Genomic DNA, 15127 nt, shown 5'->3' with positions numbered 1-15127 from the left:
AACTAAGCATTTATCATCCATAGGTTTTCCAAATATGGGACTTGATTCAAAAACTGGTATTGTATGTGTGTGTATATATATACAGACACATACACACACACATAATCAGTTTATATATTATCATATACATATATATACGTACATATAAATATACACATATATGAAAAAGAGCTTTCCTGAACAAAGTCCAAAGTCAGTTCAGGATCAGAGATATGGCTCAGATGACCTCTTGAGGCTCCTTCCAGCATAGTTGTTCTTCAAAGTTCAAGTTTTAAATTTCAGAGCAAGCAAGGTAAAAACATGGCATTAACCAACAAGAAGCGCTCAATTTATAACTGGGGTTCCACAAACTCAATGTGTTCAGAGGCAAGAAGATCAGCTTGGGTAGCGCAGATGCAGGATGCACCAGGTCCCAATACATGTATCAAAACCATTACACAATCTTAGGCAAGTAATTTAGCTCACTTTCCGCATGCGAACAATAATGATAGTGCAGTTCTTTCAGGATTACTATTACTATTACTATGAGGATCAACTAGTTATTATTTGTGATGTGCTTTGAAGAGAATAGTGCTGCGTAAAAACGCTACTCAGAGGGGGATGACTAATAAAACAGAAGTCTCGTTAGTTATACAAAGTAAGAATCAAAGGCAAAGGGGGCACCACAAAAATCCCAGGCATCTGGGGAAGAGAATTGGTGTAATAAAATGAAAACAAACCCAATCTGTGTTATTTGGCAATCTCACACCCAAACCACTTGAACACTACACTTCTGCAGTTTATGTCATCGTTGAGCCACCACCTTCCCACTCGGAGAAAACTACAGCATAGAGAATCACTATTTCAATGCATAACGTGAAGCTGTATGCAGCAGCTATTCAAGAAAAAAACAACTAGCTTAAGTCGAGCCACTAGGCAAGATACTGTCAGAGCTTTTTCTTCTCTTCCCCCAAAATGAATGCACCTATTCCATCATTTATAAGCAGGGATGCAGCAAATCACAAAATAGTCTCAAGTTTTCAAGAACCTTGAGTACATGCAGACAGTACAAGCCGCATTAAACAAAGAAATGACACACACTTTTCAAATATTTCATACGGCCCTCCATAAATCCCACAAACCCTCTCATTAACTGTTACTGCATGATTAATGCTGGTGCAGGGCCATTTTAATTAGCGAAACAATTCAGAGTTCTACCTTAAAAAGTAGCTTTGTGAAACTGCAGTAGTTGCAGAATATTTTACTCCTGGGCTTGATAAAACACTAAACCAGAAACTGCTTTAAAATAACTGCCTGCCACAGCACTTTTAGCCAACTTTTGCACCTGGTGCTGGGAGAAAAAGCCAAGTGAACTTTCCCTCACTTGCTGCATGTCAGCTCCAACATGATGCCTTTCTTCTGCTGCGCTTGGGTTCCTAACTGGAAGAGACAAGTAAGCTAAACGGAGCAGCCAATCCATTCGTGAACTCTAAGAATGCAATAAAATTTGATACCAATAAATCTTTTCTTTTAACAGCCAGAAGAGATTAGCAAAGTTATTTGAAATGTTATCCTCCTCTGTTCTTCCAACAGGACGATTACCTGACAATCTGGTTGAATCAAAAGGCAAAATTAAGGGAGACATAATTAAGCTTGTACATACATGGGAACAGGATACACATATATGCATTCTCCTAGTAGGTCCACCGTTATTTATTAGTCTTGGTGCATTTTTCTTCCTCTTACAATAAAAGTTATTACACCTTTGGATTGTCAAATAAAAACCTAATTGGCTGAGACATAGACCGTCAATATAAAATAGCTTTGCACAGCTTTTCTCTCAACTACTAGTCAACTTTTTTCAGCTCTGCCACTCATTCATTACATGACATTGGGAAAATCCACTTAGTCATCTTTGTACCTGAATTCCTCAACCAGTACAGTGATCCATATTTTTTTCTAATACGGCATGGCAATGGCAGCACGTAAGAAGAAAATGGCAAGCAACATAAAGACACGTTCAAGAATTGCAGACATGAAGTCTTATGTTTCAGGAATTTGAAACAGGAATTTGAAAGTTAGTGAGATTCATATTGTATGAGATTCAATTTGGGGGCAATCTGTCTGCCCATTTTCATTCCTTTCCCAGTTTTTTAATGGCTTCCTTGTCATCAGCCCTTAGATTCCTTTACTTTACTTTCCAAATTCATTCTCCAAACCTGACCTGCAAGCTCCTTTCCACTGACCAACGCTTTTCTTTCAAATCTCTTCTCTCTCTCAAGTTAGCAGACTCTGTAACTGTTCTCTCCACTCTACTCACTCACTCACAAAAACTCCTCTTTTTCTTCATGTGGCCCACAGATATGCAGATTTAGAATAAATTTCAATTATCCCTGTCCTCTTGCTCTTGAACATATTGGGAGAGGGTCATGGGATTTCCTTCCAAACTCCTTTCACAGTTGTGATTGCATCTTTCATTAAAACTCTTTGCTGAATCTCAAGCTCTCCATACGTTATTTGCAACCCTGGCTCCTCTTTTCCTCTTTTCACTTTTTTTTTTTTTTTTTTTTCTTTCTACAACAGGGAACATATGCATTCCCACAAAGTTGCCTCCTAGTTTTCTTTCCTGGACACCTTCTCATCTTTAACTACTCCAGCTTTTTTTTCCAGCCTACATCCTGCCTACTTAATTTTCAATTCTTCATTGCTCTCTAGTACTTTCACTCAAAGCATACAGATGTCCTCAGTCTCTAGTCTCTTTAAAAAGATCCCATATCTCAACCCAACCTGCCATCCCAAATCTTTTCACATTTCTTTCCCTCTCTTTGTCCGTTAAAAAACATAGACTACGCTGTTTTCAGCTAATACACAGACTTCCCCTCTTCCAACTCAATTTTGGATCAGCTCCAACCTGATTTGTCACAAACCCACTCTTTTGAAGCTATTCATATATGGGACTATGCCTCTTCTAGGCCAAATACCAGGGCCTCCACGTGTCTTTACTTTCTTCAAGTTCTCTGCTGCATTTCATGCTGTTATCATCTCCTTTTAACATCACAGAAGTTCTCATTCTGCTCCTGTTTCTCCAGCTGCTCCAGGCCTTTTGTCCTAGGGGCTCTATCACTCTCAGGTTGGAGTCATCTGACTGAACACAGATGTCTACATTCAAGCTGGTCACCCAAGACATCCTGTCAGCAGAGACAAATTGCTGTTCTGGGTCCAAATTCACCTCTTCCTGAAAAGAAATGCCTAAAAGTAGTCAAATAAATTATATCCTACAAGCACCATTTCTCTTTGTTGACCCTGATTATTTCTCTGATAAGCATAATATGGTCAGTTCACAGGAATATAAACCAATGAGAGAGAACTATGCGGTAAGGTTTCCAATATGTCATTCAAATACAGAGAAAATACAACATCAGTATCCAAGATACAAGAAAATAGACAGTCTAATTTGGCAGATTATATGTTGGAATTTAAAGGATGAGTGTACGTAAACAGAACTCTCCGAGTCTGGGGATGTCTAAGTAAATCGCAGAGACAACTATTGTGAATATGTAGTCTTCCATATTTAATAATCACATCATTGAAAATAATTCAGCTGAGCAGGAATGACTGCAAAGCATATGCTTTTTGTAAGGATCACTGCTATATCAGTTGGTACAGAGTTCCCAAGATGTTTTCTCAAACTGACTTCCTTCTGCCCTCCTCCGACCAAGCCACTTTCTCCATCACCTATACCAGTCACCATCCTGATTAATGCTGATTAATTTTTCTTTAGTTGGGGTTTTAATAGGGTAAGAATCTCTATAGGAACAGATTGTGCAGAGCACAGGTCTGGAAGGAAAAAGTCATCTTCCCGAGGAAAGCTTCAGCCTAAGCAGCACAATTAAACGCTGACATCTGGCTAAATTGTTTATCGAAGTTTATCTGAAAAGATGTTTTTTATGGCCACATTCTGGCCTGTTAAGAAAATGGGTAAGAATCAAGTGCTTCCTCAAAAGAAGACTATCATCTAGGCGGGTATGCAGTGAATTATCACTGCCACCTGGTTTTCTGAGAAGACAAGGCAGTAACGGTACAGGAAACGTGGTGCAGAAAGGCTGCTTTTGGGGGCACTTACAGGAACGGTTGTGAAAACAAAAAGGGAAAACTGATCAAATCCAGGATCTTCATTAATAAATATCAAATGCATTTTCTATGACTGCATATTTTTCACCTTTCTATAGAACTCATCAACAAAACACAAAAACTCACTGATAATTTTGGGTAGAGCTACACAAAATGCACAATATAACCCCCGATATGCTGAATATATAGTCAAAAAGATTTTCAATTAACAGAGCAAAATAACAGGTATAAGAGTTAAAGTGTAAGTTTTGTTCTTTCGGTTGTCATCAGCGTCAGAAACTGGCTGCAATCCATATTTTGATTGCTGCATTTATTTGCAAGTCTGAGACAAGAAAAAATGGTTTCTGCTTGTTTTTGTGTGTAATTTATTTTCTGTCCACTCAAGGACTGGGCTGCCACAACACTTCTATCAGGTTAAACTTGTGGCTTGAAGAGAGAACACAGAAATGAAAAGCATTGATTTTCCCCACAATTAAATAAATTCTGTATCACAGTTTCTGTTATCACAGTTTTGGTTGGTCAGTGACACTTGCAGACACAAAAGAGTTGTATTGCCAAAACTAAAGCATTTAAATATCACAAAAACAAATGTTACAGCACTTCAAAGATGTAAAATAGCTTTTGCCATGTCTTCAAATAGCGCCGTACTATTTGTGTTTCCAAAGTAAGGTTTTTCTTAAATCATGATAGGACTTTTGCCTCCAGTTCTTGCTTCCTTTTGAAGAAGGGCAGAGATAGAAGACTTATTTTGACAAAGGTGTAAAATTTCAGTATTGGCAGTTATCTATTAAGAACAAAGTGCAGTATTAGAAAAATTCAAGAACACTGAACACTAGGTGTCAGTGTAAGAAATGGAAAAATATCAAAAACCTGTTGTTTCCAATCAGGTGGATTAGCTAAGAAACCAGAACCAGCTGTGACCACATTTCCTTGTAACTACATAATACTGTTAACAAGCCAATCTTCCTAAAAAAAGTTATTCTGAAACTATCAGGTTTGCTTGAAATCAGATAAGGTGATTTAAAAACTACAATGAATTTGCTCTGTTAAACACTCTGAGATGACCTTCAAGGTTTATAAGTTTCACTTAAAGACCATGCAGAATTTAATATGACTTCTTTTGCCACAGATAACCATAAATTAGTTTGTGTCACTCGCAATTTAAAGATTACAGTTCTGTTTGACAGAATCAATGAACAGCAAAATAGCCGAAAATAAAGCCTGTGTCGAAAGTCGGAGGTGAAACGCATCTCACTCCACTTCAGAAGTCCTCATTTTAACTGGACAGCACAATGTTAAACAACTACTTTCTCAGGAGATGAAAATTGCTTGTCTGACTTTGGAGCTAATTTCAAAGACACATAAATGCTCTTGCAAACTGGCCTGAGGTCCATCTCCCTAATAAAATACCCACGTGTTGCGTGCTGTTGATAAACTCTGGGTTCTTTTCATTTAGAGTGTCTCACCGGCTACTTGCCGCCAGAATCAGAAGACTAGATGAGATGGATCGTTGTGTGCATATATATAATTACACACATACCCATGCACTCATGCATTTATAATATTCAATTTACCTTATATAACTAAGTCAAAGAATGACAAAACCCCTGAATTTCACAGTTTTTCATTAGACTTTCAAAGCTTGGGATGTAATCATAATTGTTTACAGACTGAAGCACTGCTCCTTCATTTCAACCCAGAAAAAGCTGAATGATGCGAGTCGTACATTTTTAAACCTACATCAGAAAAGACCTCAGCAAAAACCCTTTGAATCATAACCATTTTCATTAAAGGAGACTAGAGAGTAAAACCATCCACAAAATGTTGATTTACCAGAGTACACTAGGTTGTGCAATAACAATCTAATGACTGCTCTTCAATTTCTTAACTTTCTTGGATTTTTTTCTTCAAAAGAGCTAATCACCTGGATTCCATATAGTTCAAGAAAAATTGTTAAGTGACATCAGTAGCAGTAGCCAATACCCCGTAGACAGTATCTGCACACTGAATATCACAGCTAATCCAAGATTTCTATAGCTATCAATCTGCGCTGTACCTCTTGCAATAGATACTAAAAAATAAATAGAGGATGCATTTGTATTTTGGAAGCTCAAACTGAGATCAGTTTATCACTTCATTCAGAAAAGCCCCCAAAGCCAAGGCAATTGAGTATATGTATATTGAAGAACACAACTGCTTCCAAAGATCCCGTGAGTGAAATGTCATACATATTCACTTCATTTAGCTGAACAGCCAAAACAGGGATCTGATAGGTTAAGAGTGAAAAAAACAGACATGTATATGTAGACATATATAAACACATACACGTACAACACACATAAAACTATATGAATGCTGTAAAAGGCCTAAATACCAGGATTATAGCTGCCTGCGCTACCTTCAATCCTTCTATTTTACAAGTGTTATGAGACAATCTTTAACTATTGATCCCATTGCTTTTTCCATTCAATCCAGTCAATAGTTTTACTCCTCATTATCAAACATGTGGCTACGATTATGTGGATATAATTATTCATTTCCTTCTGGCTTTTTTTTCTGTAGGGCTTTTCATATTAGAATCTAAGTCCTTCCCAAATGATAGTTTATCTTCTTAGTCTCCAAAAGAAATGAAGAGGCATTATGTTTTGTCCTCACTTGCCTTTATGTATGACCAGCACGCAACAAGTTAGAATTCAAAAGAAGCTTTATTTTCTCTTCCTGAAATCCATTTTCTAATTTATAATGCATCTTCTGAAATAAATAAGGCAGGAATACCATACCACAAAGCTGCATGACCCGAGAGTCATGTGCACTGATTGAGGTGGCCCAAGAATCATGGAAGGGGACTCCTGGAGTGCTACAAACTCTGCATTTGTTCCTTGGGTAGAAAGAATATCTATGCCCCAAAATATGTTTACGATGCCTCTGATATTAAACAGTTCTTGCTACAATAATAATAATAATAATAATAAAACCAGAGTGGGATTAGACAAAAAAAAAATAGCCCCTTGAACTGCAAATTTGTCCTCTTCCATTTTGCTTGACTGAACGTGAAAAATCTACGTGCAACACATCTACGCTTTTGGGAGGGAAAGGAACTAGAATATTGCCATTAAAAAATGAAGTAATTTCTGTGCTTTAGAATAAATACATTTGAATTAGGTAAATGGTAACAGCTAATGTAACAACAGAAAACTCAAGACAGCATTTTTCAAATTCGTTAAAGATGAAAAAGGCAAGTCTTCATAACAAGTCAGACAGGAGTTCCTCAATTTTAATTTTCCATAAAATGTCTTCGTAAGAGATTTTTTATGATACACTAATGTATTAAAGAGGAAATGCTTTCCATTTGCACAAGTAATCTGAAGTCAAGCACTTGCCAATGATAAAATATTAGAAAAGCAAAACTTGGGAAATCTCAAAGAAGAAATTGAGCAGCTACAGAAACTCGCACGGTGTCTAAGAATTGCAATGCAAGCTCAGGGTGTTGGCAAACTGGGTTTTGGGGAACAGGAAGCTTGTTTCACTAGGCTGCCTTTGTGAAAAACTAATTTTGAGAACATCAACCAGAACAATTTGTTAAAGGTGGAATTCCCCGTAAAAAGGAGAAGGGGGAAAAAAAACCCAAATTTTGTCCTAGTAACGCAATAACAGAATCTAAATGATGAACGCATTCAAATGATGTGCACACACTTTACAGTTAGCAACCGCTTAGTAGAGATAAAGTCCCTTTGCTTTTTCTTTCATCACACACTAATTTGCTGGTACTCGTGGAGTTCTTTGGGTTTTAGACTTATTTTCCAGTTTGATTTCTTCCAGGGCAGGTGTGCCATGTATTTGCTGCGACTGTACGTACGTTGTTTAATTTACTCTACAGTAGGAGCAGACCATACAGTCCGAGGCTTTTTCCCAGATGGTTTTTGTGAACTCCTCTCTCCCATGCCTGTAAACACACAGTGTGTTCCGGTTTGCCGAGTTGTATATATACTCTGCGACTCAGTACAAAGTCTGAATGTTTAGTTAGCCAGAAGATTGTTTCCATCCTGTGATTCATGAGGTCCCTGTGGTACCCGCAACTTCCTTTATTTTGTACAATCACAAATTATATTAGTTTGTCTTATTTTGATAACCCCTCTAATTAATGTCCTGCACAGGAAACTTTATTTCTGTTTTAAAACAGACTCATAAAACAAGGACTTTTCCCCTTGCCAGGGTGGCATAAGTGACAGTTGCATATAACTTTGTGATCAAGAGTGAACAGTGCTTCACACTGTTTGTTTATATCACTGGGCAATTTCTGCTAATGAATGTGCTGTTTTCAAGGGTTTTTTTTTCCTAAAAAGGAATGTCAAAAATTCTACAATTAAGTGTATAAGGTTACAAGGCCAACAGTTTGAAAAGGCAGTAGACAAACTTGAAACTGCATGATTCCAGCACAGCATAGAGGCATAGAGGTTACTTACATTAAAATCACTAATGCAGCTGGTGAATGAAAAATGTGTGATTCTTTTTTTTTTTTTTTAAAAAAAAAAAAAAAAAAAAAAAAGCTGTTGGAGTAGGATATAAAGAACCAAGAAAAGTTCTCTCTGGATGTGTGAGTGAAAGCAGATTTTCTTTCCTCTACTTCTGTGTCTTCTTTTCAAACTAGAATGGTTAGCAGTTGAAGGAGTAAAACTGGGAAGCAACAAAAGCACATCAAGTTCATTCAGAAAATGCTGGGCATTTTGAAAATATAAAATTCGTATCAATTATGATAAAGTACATTTCATATCAGTAAATCTATTATTTTACTTTTTTTTCTGTCTTTCCAGCCTTCTTCTGGTCGTGGCAATTGACTACCCAATCTTTAAGTCCTTATTATAAAAACAATTTACAGCACAGGACAGACTTATCACAGACTTGTTAAGGATTTGAAGTACTGCTGAATCACTGTATGTCACTGTAAGTGAGATTAAATCTATTAATTACTTCCATAGTTTAAAAGAATTCTACATATTTCAGCGCAGATTATTCATCTGCTGAGCTGTGTTACGTGCTTTGCTTGAGACCAAACTTACTAGATTATCTGTGTAAAAGCCAATTAATTTCCAATAATAAAACAGACAAAAGAAAAACGGCCTATACGTACATGCAAAACGTACATGTATGCATGTATGTTGCATGAGACCCAAAATACAATCCTAAAAAGGAAGCAAAAGTAGAAGGCTAATAATTACAAGAGAGTAGCACAATTTATATGAAATTAATTTCTTCCATAGGAATACAAAAATGAATGATACAAAAAAAGAAAAAGAAAATTAACCACAGATATCCTGTACCACAAGATCCTGGGGCAATCTAAGTTATATTTTTTTCTTATTGCTCCTCACCTCATGGAAAAAGCAAGCTCTCTAGGGCACGGATATCTTCCTGAATGTTTGGAGAGCTCGCATACCAGAGTCGACACTGCAGCAGTCTGCAAAACCAACTGAGTGGGTTTGACTTAAATCATTTGACACCAATTGAAGAGATCAGAGGTCCATCTTCTAGCAAACACACTTCAGCTGACAAGGCGTAAACCACAACTCAATTAATATGAATTCTATCATTTAGGACAGTCTCAGTAATGAATTATCACAGTGTACGACGAATTCCAGCAGGGAAAACATTTAAAGGATGTAGTCCAAGGCTGTTGCAATGAGCAGCCGGTCTTTCATGGTTACTCACTAGTACCTGATGACTCCTGAGCTTTGTTGCCTCTAAGTACACTTATATTTTTGGTAGGCGTATGTGTAATGATTCATGCCCCCCTCGTTGAACTCTTTGATACTGCTACAATGTCTTTCAGTGAGGAAAAATAAATCTATTCTCTTCCCAGAAGCCATTCAATATGTAGAAAAAAGGACTGAGGTTCAGACTTGGTGTTAAACTGAACTCTGTGTACTACTACTATCATACTCAATATGCTCGGGGAATAAACTGCTGCTAGCTGACCCTAATTCGGAACATCCAGCTAATACTTTCCCAGCACAAGGAAAGTACCTCCTTAACAACCTTTTCGATTTATGTAGAACATCATGATCTTATTGTCTACCAGTGATTGAACATAACACCTCATATCACCAGCATGGAGATACGACCCTATCAAGAGAAGATAATGAGAAATCTTTAGTTGTTAACTTTAGTCAAATAATACTACATTTTCCTATGATCCACCCCTTTTTCAATGTCAGCATTACCGAAATTCTGGATAGAGATATTCAACTATCTAGAGATACTAGATGTGTGTGCATCTCCTATTTCTCATCATTTACAAAGATCAGGTCATCCCTGTAAGATCCAGCACATGAAGTCAAGATGTTTAAAGTCTGCTCAGCTAAAGAGCTCCCAGTGATCTCACTGATAGGTGCAAACACACCATACTTTCATACATATAATCCATATGAAAGACAGTAATACCTGGGAAAAAACAACAGCCAGTAAAAAAATAATGAGTGAAGAGCACTGCACAGTACATATATCCACAAATAATACAGCGAAGTTAACCACAAGTCCGTGTACAGGGACCGCAAGTCCTTGTTTCCTAATTCTCCCTTTCCATCTCTGTTCCCTTTCCCACAGCAATTCTTTCTTACGACTAATACGTAACTGGAACTACGGAAGATGCTAAACGCACACCTGCATTTTACAGGTTGGTGCTCTATGCTACCCTCCATTTCAATTAGCTGCTCCCTTGCTGCCCTGTACCACCTGCGTGGACCGGACAGCGAAGACATACCAAGCTCCGATTCAGTGAAGGACAAAGAGAGAGAACTGAGGTCTTAACTCATCACCCTCTAGGTCTTCCTATAAAAAGCCCCAAAGAAGCAACCCTAAGCACTGCTTCATCCAATGCCTCTATTCATAGTTCTCTGGTTTCACTTGCACTTGTACAATACGGTTCATATTAATACCTACTTAAATAGCAATTTATTTCTTAAGAATTTTAGAAGTTTGCTTTTCTAGCTTTACCAAAAATAGAGAGGGTTACAAAGAATGCAATCTTAGTGTAAAGAAACACGAATTACAAGTTTCCAACTTGACTTCAGGCAATGGAAATTTGCAGCGAAGCAGCTGATATAATTACAGAGCTAAAACAGGTGCCTGAAAATAGAAAGCTGATGGGCTGCATACAGAACTTTCTTACTACATGTGCAAATTGTATCGGATATGATGAAAGAAAGAACGAAAACAGGCTTATTGGAATGGTAAGTAAAGGCTTGTGCCCTGCTGATTAACATCTTTTCGCATTCCCCGTTGAAACTTTTTTTGTAGGCACAATTTCCTTTGGAACAAAAATATCTACTACGTGTGCCTAATCATACATGGCAATAAAACCTTGACTGGGACGTCTAGTCTCAGTATATATAAATAAACACAGTTTAAGAGTGAATATTAAAACAACTATAAATACATACAGATCAGTTTCTGAATACATACCATCAGTTAGCAATGAATTTGATTTCAACATAAAACGCAAATTCATGGCGCCCTTCAAATAAATTATATTCAAATAAAAAATGTGCCGACCTATTTCATTCTATGAGGTTTTGTATTTTATTGCTTACAATGCAAATACTTAAGCATTTTTTTTTAAATTAAAATAGATGCCAAATTTTTTCAAAGTGACGTTAGCATTCTGATACAATTGACTTACAATTCATCTCTCCTAACTTTTATATCTAAGTTTTTGACATCCAAATCTCAGCCAGCGACCAAAGGAGCACTTTATCAGTCAGCTAAGGAAATAAAATTCCTCGGGAAATGTTTCATCTCATCTAACTCAGAAACTAATTTTAGGCTGATATGAATCACCCTCTAGGGATGCTCATTTCCTTCTCCTCATTTGTATATATATTTAGTAAAATGTAACTTAATTTAAAGCAGCATACAACCTGTTACATACTGTTCAAAACACACACAAAACCCTATCAAAAGTCACAACACAGACCAGTAGAAGCATACTTTCCCAGATTTTGAATTGTTAACGCAGTCATCCTCTACCGCAGCCGGACTTGATGAAGTACATGGGGTCTGAAGCAGCGACCATATAAATCTGTCCAAACTGGCCCCTGATTTAACGACGTTCACATCAGCTTTGAAAATCAGAAGCTGGATCTATAAATCTCCGAGTTATCAGAAGTCAACCAATCAACGGCAATCAAGCTGGCAACATATTTTTGAATTCAGAAGCTCAAATCTGGACTTAATCAACATGTATGCCCAAGTTTTACAAATGTTTACTACCAAGGACGCACGCAGCCCGCCAGCTTCACTTTGTGCACAAAAATAATTTCTTCGGTATAGCCTCACGCATGTGTTAGGGAGGACAAAAGCGATGGGAACTTGGAGGAGAAATCATTAAATTACAGAACGAGAACTATGTAACACGGTGGCACGAGCAAGATGAGCAAATCTAGGCAGCAAGCAATAAATTCACATCCGCTGCCAGCTTCAGCTCTAAAAATAGCTTTTTCCTGATACTGGATACATACAACGGTTAAAACGCAAACTCAATATACATACGCAAGAACGGCTCGGAAAGAAGGTGAAGCGTTAAAGGGTAGGAAACGTGCAAAAAGCGGCTCTCGGAAGCGGAGGGCCCGCGGAAAGCGCGCGGTTGGAGCGTGCCGGCAGGCGGCTGCCAGAGGGCAAAGCAACGAGCCATTAAAGACGCTTTCACCGCTGCGGAAACCAAGTGCTGCCTCGGGCTCCGGAGGCGAAAGGTTAGGAAAGCAGTTTATCCGCGGCGCCGTCCGTGGTCTCGCTGCTGCCGGGGGCGGACGGCGCGGGCTGAGCCCCGGCTCGGGGCCGCTGCCCAAGCGAGGGCCCAGCCGCGGTTTAAGCGAAAAGACCCCCGGGGGGCTGCAGGTTGCCTCGCCTCCGAACGCAAATCAAAGATCAAAGCTGAGCCCGGGAAAGAAAGGAAAAACGCCAAACCTGCCCCGCGTGATTGCTAGGGGAAGGGCGAAGACGAAACCGGCCCAGACCTGGAAGCGGTCGCTGCAATTCGGGAAGCCGCCGAACCGGATTGAGCGCAAACCCGGCGGAAAGCGCCTGTCTGCAGGCAACCGGGGGCAAGACTTCCTTATAATCCCTTCTTCTCTGTGCTCGGCCCCGTTCTGAACTTGCTCTGCTTTAAAGGGTTTATTATTTTTTCTTTATGTTCTAATAAAACCGAGCTTTAAATTTCAAACCCTTTCTGATGGCGCTCATTATAAAGAAAAGATTTCAGAATTTGCAACCTCAGAGCTGCGGCCGGTTCCGGGTCTTATCAAGTGTCAACATTAGTTACAATACGTGTCAATTGTAAATATTAGTTCCGTATAATTTGCGTATCTACATATACATGCGAGTAATTTCATTTGAAGGATCGCTCTGAGAAAAAAACAGGTAAGATTTGTTATGCTTCCCAAACTAGAGGTGACGCGTAATAGTACTGCTGCACGTGCAAAACGTCGCTTGAATACGCTGGCAGGTTCATGTCATGGGAAGTTCTGCAGTGTGAAATATTTCCACTGATTTCTTAATACACAGTGTTGAATTTAAATTGAAAACCATGGAGAAGTCCAAATTTTAGAACTGATTTTGACAGAGGAGAGTCAAAACAGCCAAACTTCTCGGAGTTTTTTCGGTAACTTCAAATTATTCATAAACCGCTTTCACTGGCTTTCAGTAAGTAAAACTATTCACTCTTTCCGCATTATTTTCAACACAAAATGAAAACATTAAATATGAAAAATATTAGAATATAAATATTAAGAAAACATTAATAGATCAACACAAAAATTTTTTAAACAATCTGAAGAATGAAGTCTTCAGATGACTGTATAGGGTTTTTTTAAGAAGCAAAGCTTCTTGCAAAAAATTGGGTCAGCTTTACTCCCCAAGTTAGGTGGGTTTGCAGATAACACACAAATACAGAATATAGCCACAAGCAAAGTGTACACTTCCCTGCAAGCCTAGTAGTGGCTCCTTCAGATTATCAAGGTAGAAAGTCATCCTAAGTTTTTGGGAGCTATTTGTTTTCAAAAACAGATCCGTTATGAGATTCTGGATCATGAATTCTACATTACTTCAAGGAGTTTTTAGTGTAAAGGCTATTTTATCAGTTGTATTCTTACCAAATTTATCAGCTGAGTGTGGACAATGTCTTCCACCAATATTGCAGTTTCATGCAGAGGCCTGCGAGCATCTCCTAAGGAAAACCTGAAAGAAAGTGGTTTATTACAAGGTTATGAAAATAAGTTAAAAAAGCAACAAACTAGGTGGTCTCATGCAAAATAAAAAAAAATAATAATAATAAAAGCAAGTTTAATACACCTGTGTACCATATGGAAACAGATCACTCAGTGTGGTGCAAGGCATATAAATCAAAGTAATCTCATTAAAGGGAAAAAAGAGCTGCAAGGTTGTATACTAAAACACATAGTGAGAAAAACTGAAAAGAAAATTAAAGGAAGACAGAGGAAAACCCAGTTTGTAGGAATATTTTAAAAACAGAGTAGGCGAAGCCATAGCACCTACACAATCAGGAGTAATCCTGTATTTGAAGTCCCCTTAAAATGTAAATTTACCAAATAATTATATTAAAAGGAAAATGCTAACAGGTGTTTTTATCTCAAATCCAAATGCTAGTGATAAGATACAGAAGGAAGTGCTATGAATTAAAGGAAAACAAGTACATTAATTTGGTCAGGCAATACTTGAAAGTCACATCCCAAGAGAATTAAGCCTTAGAGAAAGCCTAACCTAACATAAAATTGAACTGTGCGTGTGTGCAAAGGAGGAATCAACCCATAAACAGTTCGTCCTGACTTTTGGTGGAAGTGATTGCCACTAGCAATGATATCTTCATAGGTAGGTCCAACAAGGAACAGGTTATCAACGTTTAGTGAACAGGAAGACCTGCACTCATGGTTCAGGTCCTAATGCAGAATTTTAGGGTGAGCTGCAATATTATCACACTGAACAGTCTGGACCGAGAATGGGCTGGGTT

General features: G+C 38.1%; 1 protein-coding gene across 7 annotated transcripts in view; it reads right to left on the bottom strand.

Annotated features, from left to right (window-relative positions):
- Positions 1 to 15127, bottom strand: part of SUPT3H (SPT3 homolog, SAGA and STAGA complex component) — a 290826-nt gene that overhangs the window by 130576 nt on the left and 145123 nt on the right. For all 7 annotated transcript variants that reach the window (XR_009958047.1, XM_062573264.1, XM_062573263.1 and 4 more), the window contains exon 3: positions 14253 to 14337. Coding sequence is in view for 6 of the 7 variants with exons in the window: in XM_062573264.1 (XP_062429248.1) it covers positions 14253 to 14337 (85 nt within the window). In the remaining variant the exon portion in view is untranslated. The remainder of the gene's footprint in view (positions 1 to 14252; positions 14338 to 15127) is intronic.

Source organism: Rhea pennata, chromosome 3 (assembly GCF_028389875.1).
Source record: "Rhea pennata isolate bPtePen1 chromosome 3, bPtePen1.pri, whole genome shotgun sequence".
Classification (NCBI taxonomy): Eukaryota; Metazoa; Chordata; class Aves; order Rheiformes; family Rheidae; genus Rhea; species Rhea pennata.
The sequence above is the reverse complement of the archived record's forward strand: the minus strand, read 5'-3'. Positions and strand labels throughout refer to the sequence as shown.